Here is a 22,954-nt window from a genome sequence, read left to right as displayed (position 1 = left end):
GGCCTGAGCCATAAGTGCCTCCACCTGTAAACTGATCAAGGCAAGGCCCTATGAGGAACCCAGAGGTCTAGAAGCACACCCTCACCTGCAAGGAGCCTTCAGCCCTCTGCCCCAGAGCCACGCACGGTTATACGCAGCAGGAGCCCAGCCCCAAAGAAGCCCTGCCCCTTCCCTTTGGGGGGCGGCACCGCAGCATGGAAAGGGCGCTGGTAAATACAGCGGAAGTGCATGCCCCAAGCTGGTTTTCATGGGAAAGTCACTTAACCCTCCTGAAACCCAGTTTCCTCATGACAACGTGGGGAGAGTGATACCTCATCAATGACTGGTACAACATCTAAAATGTCAGGTACTAGCAAATAGCAGTTGCTTTATGGTTACCAAGGTGCTGGCAATGAAATGACTGCTTCAGGCCAAGCGCGGCAGCTCATGCCTCTAACCCCAGCTCACGCCTATAACTTTGGGAGGTCGAGGTGGGTGGATTACCTGAGGTCAGAAGTTCAAGACCAGCCTGGCCAACATGGGAAAACCCCATCTCTACTGAAAATACAAAAATTAGCCAGGCGTGGTGGAAGGTGCCTGTAACCCCAGCTACTCAGGAGGCTGAGACACAAGAATCACTTGAACCTGGGAGGCGGAGGTTGCAATGAGACGATGTCATGCCACTGTGCGACAGGGCAAGACTCTATCTCAAAAAAAAAAAAAAAAAAAAAAATATATATATATATATATATATATATATATAATACATATATATAAATGACTGCTTCAGGTAAGGGCATCAGGGTCTCCAAGGAGAAGCCCAGGCCACAAAGAACCCAGTGTCAGATGAGATCTTATCCAGAATGGCAGTCATAACATGACTTAACCCACCCAAGAACCCTGTGAGGTAGGCATTATTCCCATGTTACAGGCAAGAAAACTGAGGCCTCCACAGTGAAAGCTACTTTCCAAATGCCACTCAGCTAACAGGAGGCAAATCCGGCCTTTCTTGTCTCCATATACTTTATGCTTTCCATCAAACTACTTGTGTCTGTTAGGAAGCTTTTTGTTGTGAAAGTCAGTGAAAACAGATTTCAGCAATAAGCATATTAATTATCACACGTAGCAAGAAGTCCTGAGTAGGACAGCTCCAAGGTTGGTTAAGTCAGTGGTTCCCAGCCTTCTGCTCTGCCACCCTCTGAATATCAGCTGCCCCACTGTGATTTCAAGATGGCTGCAGCCCTAGGCATCACACCAGGCAAGACAGAGTTCAGACTGAGAAGAGGGAGTGGGCATGCCTCTCTAGGGGGTCGAAGTAACTTTCCCAGAAACCCCCTCAACAGACTTATTATCATTTCCTATTTGTCAGAGTGGGGCCACATGCCTCTTGCTAAGCCAGTCACCAAACAGGAAACGGAATTATCATGGTCTATTTACCCCAAACATGACATACCCTCTAGTGTAGGCTGTAGAAACAGCTGTCTCTGAAGTGTGGAGGAATACAGGTACTTAAGCAAAAGTGAGGTTCTCTCTGCAAGGTCTAGGAGGGAATGGCAGAGGGCAGCAGTCAACTACCTGCTGTTACAATTACTATTCAGTCCCATACCAACTGAGTAGTAATTGTAATAACTTCTACCTATGAATGGGAGAGTCATATAGCATATTCGTTATTACAATTAGTAATTTGTTATTCCAGTTACTACTCAGTAATTACATAATTACTCATAGAATCGGTTATTAGAATTACTATTCAGTCCGATGCTAACTGAGTAGTAGTTGTAATAACGTGGGGTGGCAGCCACCCCAGCTCCACCAGGCTCTCCCAGTCATAGGTAGAAGTTATTACAATTGCTGCTCAGTTGGCCTGGGAAAGCAGACAGGTCTGTGATCCAATTCCAGCCCCACTGTGGAGTATTAGGCAAATACCTTCATGTGAAGACACTGTGACCCCACCCTCAGGATTCTGCATTTTTTCAAAGAAAAAAAAATTATCAGGAAATTTAGAAAAAAGCAAAAGAAATTTAGAAGAACAAAATGCAAACATAAATTCAGGGTTATTTGCTGAGTCCAGACCCCTTAGTCTGAGCATGGTTTCAGGCTGGTTTAGCTGGACCCAGTTCACGAGCTCTAGTTATGACTCCTCAGCCTCCCCTGTGAATATCAAACCTGGCAATATGACCTCCAGGTGCGAAATTGACTTGAATTTTAGACCACTTTAAAGACCTTTAACTGAGGAAGAGGCATGACTAGACCCATGTTTTAGGAAGGTAATTCTTGTTGATCACAGGCAAAAGGTGACACTAATCCCAGGACTAGTGTCAGAGAGACCAGCTAGAACCTGTGTGGGCAGAGATGAGGGCTACAGCACTGAGGATGAAGGGCAGTGACGAGTTGAGAAAAACATATCAGAGGAGTTCCACCTCCAGCAAGGGTGGATTGGGTAACTTATACCCATTCTTCTTGCTGAGGACAGCTAGGAAATATGGACAAACTCCTTTTTAGAACACCTGTTGAAGGCATCAGAAAGCTAGCAAGAGAGTGAAGAATCACTGGGCCAGCACTAGAAAGACATGAACTGGAGGTCAGGTCAGGGCTTGCCGGGTTGTGGGGGTCTGTTTGGTGAATCCACCTGACTTAGAGTTGAGACCATAAAGGATGCCGCTCTAAGGGCAAAAGTGAACCAAAAGCAGACAGCTCACCTTCAAATCATCTCCATACTGGAAATTGAATTGAAGTGACCCCAAATTGCTAGTGCCCAGATTGCAGGTGCCTATCAGAAACAAACATGAATCCTGTCTTTAGGAAGATAACATCAGCAGATGCCACAAATTATTTCTACAAACTATTTTGCAAATGTTGTGTCTGGCATACAATAAAAAAAAAATGGGACAACTTGACCAAAAGCCCTCAGGGGAAAAAAAGAGAAACAGACCCACAAAGTTTTCAAACTTGGGTTTTATAAAACATGGACTTTAAGATAATTATGCTTGACAAAACTGAAAACTTCAGAGAATTGGAAACTATCAAATGGAAAATCTAGGAAGAAAAAAAAACCCTAATACATGAAATTTGAACTCAGTTGATGGATTTAATAACACATTAAACGCAGTTGAAGATATAACTTGTCAGTTGGAATATAGGCAGAAGAAAATATCCAGATGAAGCACAGAAAGACAAATGGGTAGAAAATTAAAGGAGCAGGCAAGAAACATTAAACTTCAGTGTGTATACAGATCATTTTGGAATCATGTTAAAATTCAGATCCTGCTTTAGCAGGTCTCAGGTGGAACCTGAGATTTTGCATTTCTAACATGCTCGCAGGTGATGCTGGTAATGATCCACAGACTGCATTCTGAGTATCAAGGACATAGAGGATGCAGTGAGAAGAAATCCCAAAAACAGGAGAAAGAGAATGAGGCGAAAGATAAAATGTCTGAAAATGTTTCACACTAATGAACTATATTAAGCCACAAATTCAAGAAGCTTTACAAACTCTGTTGTCACACATTAAAGAAATCTGCTCTTTGGGAGGCCAAGGCAGGTGGATCATGAGGTCAGGAGTTCAAGACCAGCCTGGCCAAGACGGTGAAACCCCATCTCTGCTAAAAATACAAAAAGTTAGCCAGGCATGGTGGCAGGCGTCTGTAATCCCAGCTACTCAGGGGGCTGAGGCAGAGAATTGCTTGAACCCAGGAGGCAGAGGTTGCAGTGAGCTGAGATTGCACCACTGCACTCCAGCCTGGGCAACAGAATGAGACTCTGCCTCAAAAAAAGAAAGAAAGAAAGAAAGAAAGAGAAAGAAAGAAAGAAAGAAAGAAAGAAAGAAAGAAAAGAAAGAAATCTGCACCTAAGCACATCACATTAAAGCTGATAAAGAAAAGAGAGTCATCTTAAAAGCAACCAGAGTAAAAAAGACCGATTACCTCCAAAGAAGAAGCAATAAGATTGTGGCTAACTTGTCAGAGACAATGGAAATCAGAAAAAAAGATAATGATATATTTGCATATATGTAAAATATGTAAGGGAAACAGTTACCAACCTATGATATTATACCTAGCAAAACTATTCTTCATGATTAAGATGAAATTAAGACATTTCCAGACAAATAAAAACTGAGAGAATTTATCATCAACATGCCTGCCTTAGAGAATATCAGAGGATATTCTTTAACCAGAAGGAAAATGATCCTAGGAGGAAGCTCAGTGACGCAGCAAGTAAAGGCAGAGCAATTAAGTGGTGACTATATGGATAAATCTAAATTAATATTGACTGCATAAAATAGTAATGATGATGATGATGTATATACAGAATTAAAATAAACAACAATGGGGTCAGGCATGGTGGTTCATGCCTGAAATCCCAGCACTTTGGGAGGTCAAGGCAGGTGGATCACCTGAGGTCAAGAATTCAAGACCAGCCTGGCCAACATGGTGAAACCCAATCTCTACTAAAAATACAAAAATTAACCTGGCATTGTGGCAAGTGCCCATAGCCCATAGCCCATAGTCCCAGTTACTCAGGAGGCTGAGGCAGGAGAATCACTGGAACCGGGGAAGCAGAGGTTGCAGTGAGTGAGCCAAGATCATGATGCCACTGCACTCCAGTCTGGGTGACAGAGTGAGAGTCCATCTCAAAAAAATAAAAATAAAATGAAATAAAACACACAACAATGGCATATAGGTTGGGACAGGGCAAATGGAAGTTCTAATGTCATTGCATTGTCTGAAAAGAAAAGTGCCCATTGATATTAAACTTTGGTAAGCTGAAAATTCATGCTGTAAGCTGGGTGTGGTGGCTTATGCTAAATCCAGCATTTTGGGAGGCTGAATTGGGAGGAATGCCTGAGGTCAGGAGTTTGAGACCAGCCTGACCAACATGGTGAAACCTCGTCTCTATTAAAAATACAAAAAAATTAGCCAGGCTGGTGGCAGGCATCTGTAATCCCAGCTACTTAGGAGGCTGAGACAGGAAAATCACTTGAACCCAGGAGTTGGAGGTTGCAGTGAGCCAAGACCAGGCCATTGCACTCCAGCATGGGCAACAAGAGCAAAACTCCATCTCAAAAAAAAAAAAAAAATTCATGTTGTAATTTATTGAGTAACCACCAAAAGCAGTGAAGGATTGCATAATAGTCAAGCTACGAGAGGGAGGAAAATAGAATGTTCTTTAATACTTAATTAAAAAGAAGCCACAAAAAGAAAGAAAAAGAGAAATGGGGATAGGATAGATAAGACAAATAGAAAGTATTTAGTAAGATGATGTAGGGTCCAGCCCTACAGGGTTCTGTGAGCCCCTCTCTGCTGGTGCAGAGAATAGAAATTGTAAAAATAAAAGACACAAGACACAGAGATAGACAAAAGAGAATTTGGGCCCAGCGGTCCACTGCCACCCAAATCACGAAGACCAGCAGTGGCCCCAATGTCAAATGTCGGGATGCTCTCACTTTTATTGAGTTGCAAATCTGGGGGCAGGGTAGGTAGGACGTGGCAGTGATAGGGTCAAGTATATCAAGTGTCATTCAGGTAGGGGCTCAGGAATTTCCGGCACCCAAAGTGAGGTAAGGAGCATAATGCATCAGCACCTTTTCCATACTTACCAAGAAGGAACGAAAACATTAAGATTTATGTTACTATTACTGATTATCTTTTCTAAGAGAAAAGGAAGCAGGTGCAGAAGCAGAGCATGAGAGTAGACATGGAATGTGACCGCTGAAGCACAGCGTCGCATAGAGACAGTTAAGCCCCTGGATGTCTGCGGGCCTCCTGACAGCCGTCAGGCCTTACCACAAGAGCTTGGAGAAGCGGAGTTTTCTCCTAACTTCCCCAGGAAGGAGATGTCTCAGCCATTTTGGATGCCTCCTTCCCTAGCTGGCTAAACAGCGGGCACTTCCCCAGCGCTGGCATTGCCACACAGCCGAGGCTCCCTACAGCAACCCTTATGCGAGCGTTGCAGAGGGCTTAGAGCATCTTGCGTTATTGTCATTCATTTCACAATGTCACCCCAGGTTCACACTTCCAACCTGAGAGGCATTAGTAAAAAAATTAAGATCACCTATGGATAACTAAGATCACATATGAATAACTGATAACTACTAGTTATATTTCTAGTTACTTTCTTCTTCATTATTTATGTGGAAATAGGCTGAGGCCTTTTGCTCCAGCCTCAGTGCTTATGGGATCTCCCCACTACAAGAGATATATTTAAATCCAAATATAATAACAATTTCATTAAAGATAAATTAACTAAATCCTTAAAGACTGTCAGAATAGTAAGTGAAAAATAAAACCCAAATATATGCTGTTTACAGGAGATGTCTAAAACATAAGGGTATAGAAAGGTCCAACATGAGTGAATGGAAAAAATAAAAGACATACCATGCAAACTGTCTAACAGAAAACTGGAAGATTAGTGTCAGACATAGTATACTTTAAGGCAAAAGGAATCATTAGAGATAAGGAAGGATACTTTGTTATGATAAAAGACTCAATTGGGCCGGGCGCGGTGGCTCAAGCCTGTAATCCCAGCACTTTGGGAGGCCGAGGCGGGTGGATCACGAGGTCGAGAGATCGAGACCATCCTGGTCAACATGGTGAAACCCCGCCTCTACTAAAAAATACAAAAAATCAGCTGGGCATGGTGGCGCGTGCCTGTAATCCCAGCTACTCAGGAGGCTGAGGCAGGAGAATCGCCTGAACCCAGGAGGCGGAGGTTGCGGTGAGCCGAGATCGCGCCATTGCACTCCAGCCTGGGTAACAAGAGCGAAACTCCGTCTCAAAAAAAAAAAAAAAAAAAAGACTCAATTTACTAGGCAAATAAAATAATTCTAAATTTGAATGTAGCCAATAGTATAACCTCAAAATATATGAAAACAAAACCTGATGAACTGCAAGGAGAAATAGACAAATTCACAACCACAGTGGAAGAGTTTAACACACTTCTTAGGGGAAAAAATGTGCAAGGATAGACATTTGAACACTCCACTTAGCACACTTACCCCAGTGGCCATCCGTAGACCCCTTTACCCCACAGCTGCAGAGATATCCAGCAGAAGTGACACACAGGGCTGTGTAGCAGGGAGGACAGGTGGAGTCAAGGCTAACTCCAGGTTCTGGACTTGGGCCCCCAGAAAGATGATGATGCTGTAACTAGTTCTTTTATTCAGCCCCAAATGATTCACTACTTGCTAGGAAAGAAAACACTGAGGGAGGTGCCATCAGCTGAGAGTTGAGAAACACAATGCAAAAATTTTGTTATAATTTATTGAGTGTCTTATGTGATAGGCACTGTGCTAAGTGCTTTATTTTATTTTATTTTATTTTATTTTATTTTATTTTATTTTAAGACAGAGTCTTGCTCTGTTGTCCAGGCTGGAGTGCAGTGGCGTGATCTCAGCTTACTACAATCTCCGCCTCCCACGTTAAAGCAATTCTCCTGCCTCAGCCTCCCTAGTAGCTGAGATTACATACACACGCCACCATGCCCAGATAATTTTTGTATTTTTTGTAGAGACAGTGTTTCTCCAGGCTAGTCTTGAACTCCTGACTTCAGGGGATCCGCCTGCCTAGGCCTCCCAAAGTGCTGGGATTACAGGTGTAAGCCACCTGGCCAGTACTTTAGCACTAATTCTCACTACAATCTTTTAATGCAGCTCTTATCTCCATTGTATAGATAGGGAAATGGAGGCTCAGAGAGGTAAAATAAGTTGAATAGGATGCTATCACTGTCCTCAAAAGATCATAAAAGTTTCTAGAAGGGAAAACAAGTACACAATCATATAATGGAGAGATGAGGATAGGGCATATGAGCTGAGAACAGGAAGCTTCCAGTCTCCCAGGCAGAGCCCTGGGGTCCCAGCTAGGTGAGACAGGCCCTGAGAGGAGGGCAAGGGGAGTTTATAGTCCGTAAGAGTTAGAATTTGGCTGGGCGCCACGGCTCACACCTGTAATCCAAGCACTTTGGGAGGCCGAGGTGGGCAGATCACTTCAGGTCAGGAGTTCGAGACCAGCCTGGCCAACATAGTGAAACCCCATCTCTACTAAAAATAAAAAAAATGAAGAAATTAATCAGCTGGGAGTGGTGGCCAGTGCCTGTAGTCCCAGCTACTTGGGAGGCTGAAGCACGAGAATCGCTTGAACCCCAGGAGGCAAAAGGAGGCAGAGGTTGCAGTGAGCCAAGATCGTGCCACTGCACTCCAGCCTGGGTGACAGAGCGAGACTCTGTCTCAAAAAAAAAAGTTAGAATCCACCTAGGATGGATTTCCTAGTCACCTCTAAGGTAGATTTTCTTCCAGAAAGTACCCAGCCAGCACTCCAAGGCCTGTGCCCCAGGATCATACCAGTAAACAAGTTGTGGTCCCAGCTTCAAGAAACTCATAGGCCAAGAAAGGGAAAGTGCCAGGTGCAGTGGTGTTTCCCCCTAAATACAGGCTTATAGTTAGTAAGGGGATGGGGGTCAGGGGTTAAGGTCAGAGGAATCAAGATGAATTCCTCATGGGTTCTGTTTCTCTTTTGCCTATGCTACGTCCTTGTTCTGGCGAAAGTTATGAAGCTGGCTCTCCAAGGACCTCCATTTCAGAGACTTTATTGCAATTCCAAAATGATCATTTTCTCCTCCCACCTGTTTACCATGCAGGACGGACCCTCCCCCTCTAAACCACAGCTCAAGGGTGCCACCTCCAGGAAGCTCTCCCAGATTGACCCGCCACCCTCTCCCAACTGCATTTTTCCCAAAGGCTGTGCTCCTGCTTTCTCTCAACTAACGAGGCCTTCTCCCCGCTCAGTTCCAGGTCCCCCTGCCGGCATCAAAGCTGTCCCTTCATCAGCTAGCAGTGTGGTTGTGTCTTGGCTCCCCCCTACCAAGCCCAACGGGGTGATCCGCAAGTACACCATCTTCTGCTCCAGCCCCGGGTCTGGTCAGCCGGTAAGTGAGTTCAGGGCCAAATGATGAAGGGGATGGAAGAAAGGAAAAGGGACCTTGTAGATCAGCTGGCTTCCAGGCCAAACCCTGAGGCTGCCTGTATCTGAGCTTCTGCCTGGATTCATAGATAGGAATAGGGACTGGTCACCCAAACTGGCCGAAGCCTTCCTCAGTGTCCATCTTGGGTCAGTCCTCTGTTCCAGAGGCCATAAGAGTGTCGCAAGCACTGGAGGGTCCTTTGAGTCAGGTGGGTCATCCCCAAGCAGGCAGGGTGCAGGGAGGCCAACCTCAGCTCTCCTGCTCCGGCTCGCAGAGGAGGCTCAGAGCAGGTCCCCAGGCTGGTCTGTGGCCTCTGGGAGTGAATCGCATTTCCACACAGTGGGTCTGGGCTTGGAGGCGCTGTCGGAGCTCTGCCTGCATGAGTGCCTCTACAAGGAGCAAGCTGAGGGAGAGGAAAGACGGGGGAAAGCTAAGAGAAGACACAGGCATCTCTGGAGCAGGGCCTTGGTCTCAGGCAAGAGGAGAGGACTGAGAGACTGCAACATCTGCCCTGACCCTGGGAGCCGGGGGGCAGCCCCCAGGCCAGACATAAGGCAGGAGGCTAGCACGGCCCCTCCACTGAAGCTCAGAGGGGCCCCACAGACAGGGAAGGGAGGATGGAGATGGGAGCAGTGGGATAGGCACCACATCCCATCATAGGCATCCTTCCCCCTGCCTCTTTCATCATCTCCAGCCAGTCAACCACGAAGTTCTGCTGAGTGACTAGAGTGTGCCTGTTCTAGGTATGAGAGCAGGAGCAGATACCTGCCCTCAAGGGGCTTCCAGTCTAGTGGAGGTGGGTGGCAGAGGGGAGCACACTAGAGGGCCAGGAGTACTGTCAGGAAGATGTGCTCAGGGCTGGGGGAGCAAGGAGCAGAAGCAGGAGTAGGAGGCCCGCTCCTCCCTCCATGAACAACTGGGCATCAGCCTGAGCATCTGCACATGAGCTTTTGGCTGCCAGGAAAGCTGCCCTGAAATTGCTCAGTAATGGTGTCATCATCTCCTCCTATACTCTCCGCTTTCTTGTGGTCTTTCTGAATTACCCTCTGAGTGGTAGCTGGCCCAGCTCCCCGCCAGTGAGGCCAGAGTTCTAGTACCAAAGGGGAAGCCCAGTGATTGCGGCCCCTCCTCTCCATCCTCACGGCCACTACCTCACATGCAGCAAAGTGCACACACGTCATCACCTTACACCTCCGCGAATTTTCACAACCCGTCCAAGCAGCAGCACCCAGAGCACAGAACAGGACATTACAACACCCTGAACCCCTAAGCCCCCTTCCAGCCCCCACCTGCCCCTCCTCCTGCGTAACAATCATCCTGACTTCAATAGCATAGATCAGTGCTGCTGCTTTTTGCACTTTGTACAAATGGAGTCATACCACTTGTCCAGCTTCTACCCAACATTATTCTGAATTTCATTCACATTGTCGTGTGTGGTTATAGCTCATTCATTCTTCTGTATAGTTTTTGAGTGCATATGTTAACAATTATTAAACCATTGTGCTAGCCACTAGTATCTATTGATGGAAGGAAGGCTTTGGGGCAGTTTTCAGTTTGGAATTCTTCCAATGGTGCTACTGTGAACATTCCTGTATGTGTCTCTGGGTGCTCATGGGCGTGGATCTCTGTCAGGTGTGCACCTAGGAAAGGAATCACTAGGTCACAGGGTCTGCATGTGTTCGCTGAGAACAGCCCGCCATTGTTGGGTGCTCACGCCAATCACACCCCCACTCATGGGGGATAAGAGTGCCAGTGACTCCACATCAGCACAGACACTTGGTGTATTTCAGGCAAGCTTTCAGCCATGTGTTCTGCTCTGTTTTCTCCTCTCCCCCCGGCTCTGCCCCTAGCACACACACGCACACATTCTAGGTTCTCAGGACACTGAGCTAGTCACGATTCTGGGCACCACTGCACGTCTTCCCACCTCCGCACCCTTGCCCTATGGATTCCTCCCATGGCATGCTCCTCACTCCCGTCAGACACTGAATGCATTTGAAGGCAGTTCACTGTTCACCTATCTGTCTCCCTCCCTGTGGCCTCTGAGGCCCCCAGGAGGACAGGGGCAGCATCTTTTCATCTTTGGGTCCCCAGTGGCTGAGCACTGTGCCTGGACCGTCCAGGTCTGGGAATACCTGTTTGATGAATGAATCAGTAGCGGCCTGGCAATGCTGTAGCCTCTGATATTGGGCAAGCTTCCTTTCCTTAATTGATGGAAGAGGGTAGTCATTCTGTAGCTTGGACTTTAGCATTTATTTTCTCCTCTGATAATGAAGTTTTTCCAAGGGCTTGGTGTCTGGGAGCCTCGCCTCCTCACTAACTCAGGCTTCAGGGATCTTCTCCTGGGCTCCAGAACAGAGCCCCTGGTCCCCATCCCCTCCTCCTGCTGCTGGAGACATTGGGAGCCTCCCTCCACCCTCTTCATATCTTGCGATTTCCCATCAGACAGTATCACACAAGGTCTGCTGCTGTGATGAGAACTTCATTCCTGTAGGGGGACTGGGGTCAAAAGTTGGGGGGGAACTGAACTTAGTGAGGGATCTGGGCACCTGGGGACCTAACCACTGTGTGTGACATTATCAGTTTGCACAAATATATCCCAAATTCCAAACAATTTCAGTACAAACTCATTTATGAAAGACAGCTCCAGGAGAGGGTGCTAGGGGTGAGGGCACCCTCGTGTATCAGTGACAGTGCAAAACCGTGGCATGACCCTGGAGTTACAGGGAGGTGCCTGAGACTGTGTGTGCTCACACATGCTAGTGAGAGCGGATGACCCAGTACATGTGGAAGCCTCGGGAAAGAGTGTGTATGGCCTTGGCTACAGGTCAGTTACACCCTGGGGACTGCATTGAACCCTGACAGAAATATTACTAATCAGTGAAATGTAATACATTTTCACTGATTATAAAAATAATGCAATTTTATCATAGAAAATCTATAAAATATATAAAAGAATAAAGAGGAAAGTAAAAATTACTTGTACTCTTACTTCCTACAGATAAAGACTGGTGATGTTTTGGTATATAAATCTTTCAATCTTTGACCTGTGCATATAGTACAGGTTTTGAGGGATTTTATTAAACTAAATTAAAATAATATTATACATAATGTTATGTAATCTGCTTTCTTCATGTAATACCTGTTGGTGCTTTCCCACACCATCAGATATTCTTCTAAAACATTTTTTCAGGTGTGTGTGACAGAGCCCTACTCTGTCACCCAGGCTGGAGTGCAGTGGCACCATCTCAGCTCACTGTAACCTCCACCTCCCAGGTTCAAGTGATTTTCCTGCCACAGCCCCCCAAGCAGCTGAGATTACAGGCACGCATCACCACGCCCAGCTAATTTTTGTATTTTTGTAGAGACAGGGTTGCACCCTGTTGGCCAGGCTGGTCTCGAACTCCTGACTTCCAGTAATCCACCTGCCTCAGCCTCCCAAAGTGCTGGGACTATAGGCATGAGCCCCCACACCTGGTCTAAAATACAATCTTGAATTGCTGCTGATACAGAATCTATTTAACCAGTCTCCCAGTATTCTATATTTAACGTGTCTTTCAAATTTTCCCCATTATAAATTATGCTTCAATGAACATCCTTCACAGAAGTCTTTATGTACTTATTTTAATAGTTTCTTAGGATAAATTATAGAAATTCCTAGGTCACAAAGAGTGTAAATATTCTTAAAGTTCTGCATACAGATTTACAAACTGCCCTTCAGAGTGTTTGCACCCATGTATGCTTCCACCAGCATGGGGAATGCCCAGCAGCATTGTCCTCTGCACCTGTGCTGATCCCACATTTGTTTTCTGTTTTGTTCTGCTTTATTTTTGTTAGATGGATTTTTTTATACATGTGCCTTATTTTAAAGGTTTTATGTTTATTCGCTACATTTTTTTTCTTTGGGTAATTGTCAATTTACGTCCTTCATCCAGTTTTCTATTTGGGTTTCTCATGTTTTTCTTATTGATTTATAAGTGTTCTTTACGTATTAAGGATAATAGCCATTTTCTGTCATGTAAGTTGCAAGTATCTGTCAATTCATTGCTTGCCTCTTGATTCTGGATTTTGATTTTTTGTTTTGTTTTCAGTTTTTGTTTTGTTTTGTTTTGTTTTTTGAGACAGTTTCACTCTTATTGCCCAGGCTGGAGTGCAGTGGCACGATCTCAGATCACTGCAAACTCCACCTCACAGGTTCAAGCGATTCTCCTGCCTCAGCCTCCCAAGTAGCTGGGATGACAGGCATGAGCCACCACACCTGGCTAATTTTGCATTTTAGTAGAGACAGGATTTCACCATGTTAGTCAGGCTGCTCTTGAACTCCTGATCTCAGGTGATCCGCCTGCCTTGGCCTCTCACAGTGTTGGGATTACAGGTGTGAGCCACCACACCTGGCCTTTGATTCTGTTTTTTGATGTACAATATTTCTTTTTACAGAAGCTGAACTTATCAATCATTTCCATTTATGATTTTGCCATTATTTTTAGGATTAGAAAAATGGGTAAATATTTACCTACATGGTTTCTTTTTTCATAGGTTGCCTTTTTTTCAAAAACCTTTAACCCACTGAAACTTTATTTGGGGATATGGCTGTGTGCTTTCGAACACAATTTCAGGAGACACATGGGGTGTCCAGATTAAAAGGAAAGCACCCAGGATCTGGGTTGGATGCTAATACCTATAAGGAGAAGCCAAACTTTCTTGCCCTGTCTGTGTAGGCACAAATACACACTCAGGTATACACTGGTGCACATGAGCACATACATACAAACACACACATTCCTGTACTTCACCAAAAATGAGCCCGGAGAAGAACATGTCCTAGTTTACAAAGGACGTGCACGTCCCTGCTTCCTTGCGCCTCAGTCACACACAGGTTGGGCAGAGCTGTATGGCTTCCCTAGTTTTCAGGAGAGAAAACTGAGTGTCCAGAAACTCTGGGCAACCTTACGGGTTGTACACCCAGGAAGAAGGGCAGGCGGGTGCTGAAGCCACTACACTACCCCACGCATCACGCACATATCAACTACAGATATGCACACCAGTCTAGAGTGCTGTGGCCTGAAAGGGCTTCCCAACCACCTCAAGCATAGCTCTGTACATGCCCACCCCCGGACCTCCTGGATTCAAGGCCAGACCCCCACCAGGGAGGCAAGAGTATGCCAGGGAGCTCTGTGTGTGTTGCAGAGATGCCTGTGCCTTTTCCCCTAACATTTCCCTACAGATGGATGGTCTGGGGCCAAAAGGATGTCTCCTCCTGTTATAAGTCATTGGGCCTCTCAGCCCTCCCGTGGGGCATGAAGAATGTCCCTCTGTGCCCCACACCTGCCTGGAGGTTTGCTCCTCAGCACGTGTGTGCACGCATCTACATGTGTGTGCGCCTGTGAGCGTGTGTGCAAGGTCCCGTGACTGCAGAGATAACTAATTATTAGCTCCTTCTGGCCTCAGGCCCCCCAATCTGTTCTGGGGCTGCTCCCCCCTCCCTGGACTTCCGCTCTGATTTCAAAGGGGCCCTGGTGCTGTCCTCCTCTCCCTTCCCCGCGGCTGACCAGAAAATAAAATAAAATGAAAGTCAGTCCCATCCCGCCTGTGCCAGGGAAGAGGCTGACAGGAGGTCTGCAAACTAGCGCTTATCAAAAGCTCCTTCTCAAATTCATTTCAATATCTGAGCCTCTGGTTTCCAAGGCAACATAATCTTTTCATCAAAGCAACTGGTAAAACCACTGGGATCCGATATTGTTTTGTTGGCAACTTGTCAAAACTGTCATTTTTTAAAAAAAAAAAAATTTATAGATTTATATAACCTACAAATATATGTGCCGATCTCTACCACTAATAATCATTAATAAAGTGCTGCCCAGCAAAGCTTTCACAGTTCCTTCTGCAGCCCCCTCCTCCCCAGGCCGGCAGGCGTGCTGCCTGCAAAATGCAGGAGTGGTAATTAGACGGCAGGGCTAGGAGGTGACTGGGAGCCAGAGCAGGCTGCAGGAGCCTGTCCCCGGCCCTCATCAGGCAGAGGTAGTCAGTTGGCTTCTTTCTGAAGACTCTTTCCTCGGGGCCTTCCTGGGACCCCTGTCCCCCATTCTCCCTTCTCCCGACTACCCCATCTCTCACCTAAAGTACTCACATCCCCTGGCCTGAGCCACAGTTGCCAGAGTCTGGATCAGTTAAAGAGGTAAACTGAGGCTGACCCAGCCACACCACAAGGCCGGCCCATCAGCTCCTAGGGGCCAAGCCCAGGGCACACTCTGTCTGCTGCATCTCCAAAACTTGGCAAAGCCAAATAGGACAGAATCCTCCCTCCCACCTGACCCCACCATCCTCTCCTCCGAGCCCTGGGCACTGAGGAAGACATGGAGGCTGGAGGGCCCCGGTTCTACTTCTCAGCGCCTTTCACCTCTGCCCTGCAGGCTCCCAGTGAATACGAGACTAGTCCAGAGCAGCTCTTCTACCGGATCGCCCACCTAAACCGCGGTCAGCAGTATCTGCTGTGGGTGGCCGCCGTCACCTCCGCCGGCCGGGGCAACAGCAGCGAGAAGGTGACCATCGAGCCTGCTGGCAAGGGTGAGAAGCCTGAGGCTGGGGCGAAAGGGCAAACGCTTCCAAAAGCTCCCTTCTGGAATCCTGGTTCTCCGCAGACAGGGGCTCTGCTAGCTCCGCTCTGTCTGTGACCCAGCGTGAGGAGCTGGCCACGCGCCTGCCTCCTGCATTCACCAAGACTGGGCCTCTGCTGCCCCCTGACTCCAGCAAAGCTTCACAACAGGCTACAGCCAGCTCCTGCTTGGGGCGGGGGGACAGGGTGCGCTTGGTGCCCCCACTCCAAATCCTACTCCTAACTTAAAAAAGGGGAGTTGCCTCCATCCCCAGTGCAAAGCCCGGACTTTGTCCCAGTGCTCAGCTCCTCCAGAAGGGACTATGGCAGGGCGTGCTCCTTCCACAGAGCAGCTGAGCCTCAAAGGGGAGGCCCCAGTGCTGAACTAGATACGGGGCACAGGTGGTTCCAGCGATGGCAGATTCCTTCCATCCGCAGACCTTTACAGAGCGCGTGCTGTGAAGGAGGCTGTGGGCTGGAATCAGACCCAGTGAATCTCTGACCAGGACATGAGTGTGGCATGGGGGTTGCACCGCCACTTTTCAGAGGAATGACACTTCTAAGGCCTCATCCCAAGGGCAAGCTTCAGCAGCCGCACAGGGAGGGCTGTGAGGCTGAGCGTCTGCCCCGTCCCTGGGGCGCAGGAACTGGCCACAACTAACCGCAGGCCCGCTACTTGCTGCTGGGCCTCCCTGGGCCCCACCTTGCTCCCCCACTCTCTCACCCACCACAATCCAGATGAGAGAGGGTGGTGCCTGCACAACCCAGCCACCCTACAGGGTGACTCAAGCTCCCCTTGGCCCAGACACAAGAGCCCCAGCCCTACCCTGCCGTGGGCTGAGCCAGCCAGCATCTGACCGAAGGCCTACGGTGAGCCGGGGGCTTCCACCTGCCCTGCCAGCAGGGCTTGTCCCTCACAGCTGAGCAACCTGAGGCAGGAGCGGCATGGCCTGCAGACAGCCGGGAAGGAGTGAGCCAGCTCTTGAGCTCCAAGTCAGGGCTCTTTCCACAGGGCTCAGAGCCTCCTACCACCCCCTTCTTCCTGGTACCGCCAACCTCTTTTCCTTCAGGAAAAGAAGGGGCCTAGAGCCTATCACCCTTCCAGGACAGCTGGCACTGGCCCAGAGGCAGGAGAGTGAGGGCTGGGCATCTTCGAAGAAGGCCGGCCTCTTCTCCTGGGGGCATTAGACATAACACAGTCCTAGAGAGCTGTGGGCTTCATAGAACACATTCACACAGTGTCTCCCACAGCTGCCCTGCAAGGTGGGAAGACATGTACTGCTGCCCCCTTCCCCCATACACACACACACACACACACACACACGCACACTCTCACACACACATGCACACTCACATGCATATGCACACACATGCACACAGACCTGCACTTGCACACTTATGCACATACACACACGTATACATGAATACATGCATACACATGCACACATGTACATATATGCACACATGAACACACACATGTACAGACGCACAAACACATGCATATGCATACACATATACACATACTAACACACTCGTGCATATGTACATACACACAAACACACATACACACACATATGCACACACACACACACACACACACACACACACCGAGACACACAGAGAGCCAAACCCAGCCTGTGGCAAAACCAGGTCTGGAAACTGATCTCTGGAGAACCTTGAACCCTCTGCAAAGACCCCAGGCTTCTCACTGCCCCCCATGGAGGCTGTCTTCATGTGGGCCCCTCTCCCAGGCCTGTCTAGTGCCCCCACTGCCCCAAGCAGCCCCCAGAACTCCCCTCGTCTTCGAGCCCCTGGGCACCCGGCACTATCAGCACAGGAGCCAGCCCCCACGCCCTGCACCCAAACCTCTTCGATGCTCCCTCACCCACCCTCCCTCCACCCAAGAAGGGCCCTGGCTCCATGGGCCTGCCCTACCCTTCAAGGCACTTGGGCACTTGGTTCCTTTAAATCTGAGCCTGGCGATCTCTCAGGCACCAGATGCATCTGCCCGCCCAGCATACCCTGGGCACCTGTGGCCTGTGCCTTCTGTGATGCTGCTGACCCGGTCCTCCACTGCCACCCTTGGGACACTCTGTCCTCTCCTCTGTGCCTGTGCCTGTTGACCCTGGAGTTGGTCACCACCCTGTCAGTCTGCATTCCCTCCTGTGGCCTCATCATGCCTGCTGACTCCCAGACCTGTGTCTTTGGCCCGGACTGCTCTCTGGTGCTCCAGAACACGCACCACCTGTGGTCTAGCCACAGCTGTGGCTGCATGTGGACTCAGCATGAGATGAAGCCATGCAGCCCTTCCTGCCAAGCCTGCCCCTCCTCCATGTGCCCTGTCCCCATGAGGGTGCCATCACTCACCTCAGTGGCCCAGCCAGAATCCTGGGAGCCATCCTCCCCTTCCCCCCTCCTCCTGCAAACCAGACAGACCCCAAGTTTTGTCAGCTCTTGTCCTGAGCCCCTCACCTGCCCACGACCACACATCACCTCCAGCCTGCATTCTGGCCACCATCCCGTCACAGTCTGTGTCCTCCAGGACCCCTTCCACCAAACTATCCTCTGCAAGTAGCCAGGATGCATCTGAAATTGATGAGGACACCTTTTTTTTTTTTTTTTTAGACAGAATCTCACTCTCACACAGCCTGGAGTGCAGTGGCATGATTTTGGCTCATAGTCACTTTTTGAATCCTCAGAGCCTCATGCAATACCTGACCCTAGCTGATATTTCATCAGTGCTTCTTGATTCAGTGTCCCCCCGCTAATATCTTGGGTTCCAGCGATTCTCCCACCTCATCCTCCCAAGTAGCTGGGATTACAGGCACCTACCGTCATGCCCAGATCATTTTTGTATTTTTAATAGAGACAGTGTTTCACCATGTTGACCAGGCTGGTGTTGAACTCCTGACCTCATGATCCACCCACCTCGGCCACCCAAAGTGCTGGGATTACAGGCGTGAGCCACCGCGCCCAGCCAACACCACTTCTTATAAGCCTCTGGCAGAGGCTTCCAAAGAGGAAGTTCAACCTCCTGGCCCTGCCAAAAAAGCCCCCAAGATTTTATTCCTGCCTGTCCCCCTGGACTCAAGCTTTGGTTACCCCAATAGTACCTGCAAACCCTCACACCTGTCATGAATTTCAGATCTCCATGTTCCTGCTCAATGCTGGTCCCTCTTCCTGACATGCGTTTCTTTCCCCGCTTATAAAGTCTTTCTTAGCCTTCAAGTCAGAGCCTCCAATTCCAGATGCTTTTCCGGCCATCGCCTTTACCGCCCACCTATGGAGCAGCATGCACTCCCCCTGCCTCGCGCCGCTAAGCTTCTTCGTGCCTGCACCTCCCATAGCATTTTGCCCCTGTTATAATTGATCCTTAAACATCTGTCTCCCTCTTGAATGGTGATCCACTTGAGGACAGGGAAGAAATCATAGTCACCTTTTGAAACCTCAGAGCCTCATGCAATACCTGACCCTAGCTGATATTTCATCAGTGTTTCTTGAGTCAGCGTCCCCACGGTAATAACCCCTGACACCCATCCCTCACCGAAAGCCCAAGGTGGAGGTTAGATTGGGGAGGGAGAATTGAACTGTAAATCCAGGGGGCCCTGAGGAAGGGGGCCGGGACATTGCGCAGGGCTGGAAGAGGCATGGCCCTCACTCTCTCCTCCCTGTAGCCCCAGCAAAGATCATCTCTTTTGGGGGCACCGTGACAACACCTTGGATGAAAGATGTTCGGCTGCCTTGCAATTCGGTGGGAGATCCAGCTCCCGCTGTGAAGTGGACCAAGGACAGGTGTGTGTCGGGACCTTGGAGGGAGGGGGTGGCCCCAGACAGGAATGTAGTAGAAGAGCCGTGAGGTGGAGTCTGGGGCCTCCTTCCTGCTGACCCATTGCCTCCGGGTCCTGTGGAGACCTGGCAGGATATACTACTACTGCTCTCTCAAGCAGGCCTGGCCTCCCAGCTCCCCTCTTGGAAGCGAAGGACCTCCCTTCCCTGGGTGGTTAAAGAGGCCGGGTTACCTGATACCCCCAGGGAGTGCTGAGCCAAGCCCCAAGAACCCAGCATCCCCTGGCGAGCCGCCTTCCATGCCCAGCTGCCTTTGTCACACATGGGGGGAGGGCCTCAGGACAAGGGGGTGCTTGCCATGACCCACCTGCCCCATGCTCACCCTGGCAGTGAAGACTCGGCCATCCCAGTGTCCATGGATGGACACCGGCTCATCCACACCAACGGCACGCTGCTACTGCGCGCAGTGAAGGCTGAGGACTCCGGCTACTACACCTGCACGGCCACTAACACCGGGGGCTTCGACACCATCATTGTCAACCTTCTGGTGCAAGGTGAGGCTCTGTGATGCAGGCGGTCCCAGGTGGGGACAGGGATGGAGAAAGGGTAGGAATTCCATCATGTGAGAGGGTTGTCAAATGGAAGAAGATAAACCGAGAGAGAGAGACCTTTGGTGGAACAGAGGTGCACGTGGAAGGGGAGGCAGGACAGCTGGGGAGTGACAGTGAGGATGTGGGAGAGCCAGCACCCTCCCGCCATGGGGGGGCCCCATATGCCATCATCGGGGTCCGCCCTTGTGCTGAGGAGTGGTGGCTTTCCCCTCACAGTTCCCCCGGACCAGCCCCGCCTCACTGTCTCCAAAACCTCAGCTTCGTCCATCACCCTGACCTGGATTCCAGGTGACAATGGGGGCAGCTCCATCCGAGGTGAGGAGGGGTCTGGATGAGGCGGGGAGACAGGGGAAGGAATTCTGGGCCCAGGGTGGGGAAGGGGCTTCACCCACTTATGCCATTTGTCTCCAAATGGCAGAAATGATATGGGGGCCGAGTGACCCACAAGAAGTGACTCAAGGGCCGAGGGAGCTACGGTGGCCCCGGCATCTGGGATTTAGTACGCCCGCCCCCCATTGCCACTCGTGACTGTGTGACCCTGGAGTAGCCTGTTTCCCTCTCTGATTCTGGTCTCCCAATCTGTCCAAGTAGACAAATGGACTAGATCAGTGCTTCCCAAGCGTGAGTGTGCGTCTGTGTCACCGAGGGGCCTTGTAACCACGCAGTTCTGACTCAGCGCTCTGGGCTGGGCTGAGGACCTGCCTTTCTAACGTACTCCAAGTGCTGCTGGGCTGCTGCTCAGGGGACCACGTGTGGAGTAGTGAGGGTCCAGACGGGACCCCCTGTGAGCCTCACAACTCTGGTTTTCATCCCTCTCCACCTGGGCCACTAACCCCTAACACTAGAGCCAAAGTGACAGCAGTTAAACCCACTCGGCGACTGGACCCAAAGCCCTTATAGCATTTTGTTGATTGATTGGTTTAAGATTGAGAGTTGACTGGGCCGGTCCTTCCAATTTTGCATCTGAGGAGCATATGCCCCTTCCAATGAGCAAACACCTCACTCTTCCCCCTGCCTGGAGGCTGGGCTTCTGCTGCCCTGCCCTGCCCCCACCTGAACCAGGCCTACCCTCTGCAGGCTTCGTGCTGCAGTACTCGGTGGACAACAGCGAGGAGTGGAAAGACCTGTTCATCAGCTCCAGTGAGCGCTCCTTCAAGCTGGACAGCCTCAAGTGTGGCACGTGGTACAAGGTGAAGCTGGCAGCCAAGAACAGCGTGGGCTCTGGGCGCATCAGCGAGATCATCGAGGCCAAGACCCACGGGCGGGGTGAGGCTCAGCCGCCAGGGCAGGGAAGGAGCGATGGGCCCGGGGAGGGTGGATAGAGGGGCCAGGTATGGGGTGGGAGGTGGCTGGGTGAGGAAGGAGGAGCCCAGGGATGCAGGGAGACCGAAGGGAGGAGCCTCGGCCTCCTTCCCACCACCACAGTGTCCTGATGGATCCCATTAGGAAAAACTAGTCCCACTTCCTCACCAGGTGACCGAGGGTGGCACGCCTCTGCCTCTTCCCGTCTCCCTTCCTCCTCTGCTGTGGCCTCTCTCTAGGCCCTGCCCTTACTTCCCTCTCCTCCCACCCCTCCTCTTCCTCCTCTGCTCCCTGGGGCTTCCCCACCCCATCTGTGACAAACATGTATTCTCCTGCCATCCCAGCTCCCCAGAGAAACCTTTTCCAGCCCAGCCCAGTCCTGCCTCCCCGCCAGTCTCTCTAACCTTTCTCTCTCCCTCCGGCCCGCCAGAGCCCTCCTTCAGCAGAGACCAACACCTCTTCACCCACATCAACTCCACGCATGCTCGGCTTAACCTGCAGGGCTGGAACAACGGGGGCTGTCCTATCACAGCCATCGTGCTGGAGTACCGGCCCAAGGGGACCTGGGCCTGGCAGGGCCTCCGCGCCAACAGCTCCGGGGAGGTGTTTCTGACCGAACTGCGAGAGGCCACGTGGTACGAGCTGCGCATGAGAGCTTGCAACAGTGCTGGCTGCGGCAACGAGACGGCCCAGTTCGCCACCCTGGACTACGATGGCAGTGAGTCACAAGGATGGGAGGGATGGTACAGAGGCTGAAGCAGGGTGGTGCCAAGGAAGTGGGCAGAGTGGCAGACACATCAAGCGACAGACTAATAGAAAAATAGGCAGGAATGCAGGCGGGGGAAATGCAGGCCGCAGGTGAAGGAGCTGGCAGAGGGAACAGCAGGCTGGTTGCAGCCAGGTAAGTGGGCAAATGCACCAGTGGCCACTACAGATGGACAGACACATAGGTCAGCAACACCAAAGATGGAGAGTCTGAAGCTGCAGTCCTCAGTCACTGTGTATTGTTTCAGGGAGGTAAAGAGGGAGGTACCAGTGTGGTTGAGGTCCTGCCCTCTAAGAACTTACTGCTGATATGGAATATTAGCCAGAAGGGGACAACGTATGCTGCAGTCACAAATACCAAAACCTGGTGGCTTAACCCAGTACTGATTTGTTTCTTGCTCTCTTGGAGTCCTGCGAAGGTTGAGTGGCCACCATCTTTCAGCTGCGCCATCTTGAACATGGAGCCTCCAGGATCCATAGAAAAGGCCTACTAAGCAGTTCCTCACTGCCTTGGCCAGCAGGTGGCGTGTGCCACATAGGGATACATATACACATACACATGCACACATACACATACACACACACATCCACTGAAGGAACATGGAAGGCTGAATTCATAGAAGCTCAGGGTCACAAGTCTACCTATGTGTTAAGGAAACAGAATAAAAACAGTATCAGAAGGGGATGGACTCAAACAAGGAAGGCTTCATGAAGGAAGTGACATTTAAGCAAAGCTCTGAAATAGGCAAGGGTCAGGGCTTGGCAGAGGGTTATGTCAGCAGGACAGCTTGTCATGCTTCCCTGCAGGAGTCCCAGGTTAGCAGATATGGCCCACGGGAGGGATGGGCAGGGAGAGAACGTAGGGTTTGTAGTGGTTTTTGTCCACATCTGGGGAAGAGAACCCAGAGTCCACAGCCCTGACTTCTCTCTGCCGTGCTTCATCCTTTGTTTCCCCCGACCCCAG

The 22,954-nt window shown here is 49.9% G+C and overlaps 1 protein-coding gene across 1 annotated transcript in view; it reads left to right on the top strand.

Annotated features, from left to right (window-relative positions):
* Positions 1-22,954, top strand: part of DSCAML1 (DS cell adhesion molecule like 1) — a 362,988-nt gene that overhangs the window by 331,750 nt on the left and 8,284 nt on the right. The window contains exons 20-26 of the mRNA XM_039470605.2: positions 8,759-8,898; positions 15,345-15,498; positions 19,201-19,318; positions 19,703-19,866; positions 20,140-20,238; positions 21,001-21,189; positions 21,656-21,943. Of these exons, the coding sequence (XP_039326539.2) occupies positions 8,759-8,898; positions 15,345-15,498; positions 19,201-19,318; positions 19,703-19,866; positions 20,140-20,238; positions 21,001-21,189; positions 21,656-21,943 (1,152 nt within the window). The remainder of the gene's footprint in view (positions 1-8,758; positions 8,899-15,344; positions 15,499-19,200; positions 19,319-19,702; positions 19,867-20,139; positions 20,239-21,000; positions 21,190-21,655; positions 21,944-22,954) is intronic.

This window comes from Saimiri boliviensis, chromosome 6, assembly GCF_048565385.1.
Source record: "Saimiri boliviensis isolate mSaiBol1 chromosome 6, mSaiBol1.pri, whole genome shotgun sequence".
Lineage (NCBI taxonomy): Eukaryota > Metazoa > Chordata > Mammalia > Primates > Cebidae > Saimiri > Saimiri boliviensis.
The sequence above is the reverse complement of the archived record's forward strand: the minus strand, read 5'-3'. Positions and strand labels throughout refer to the sequence as shown.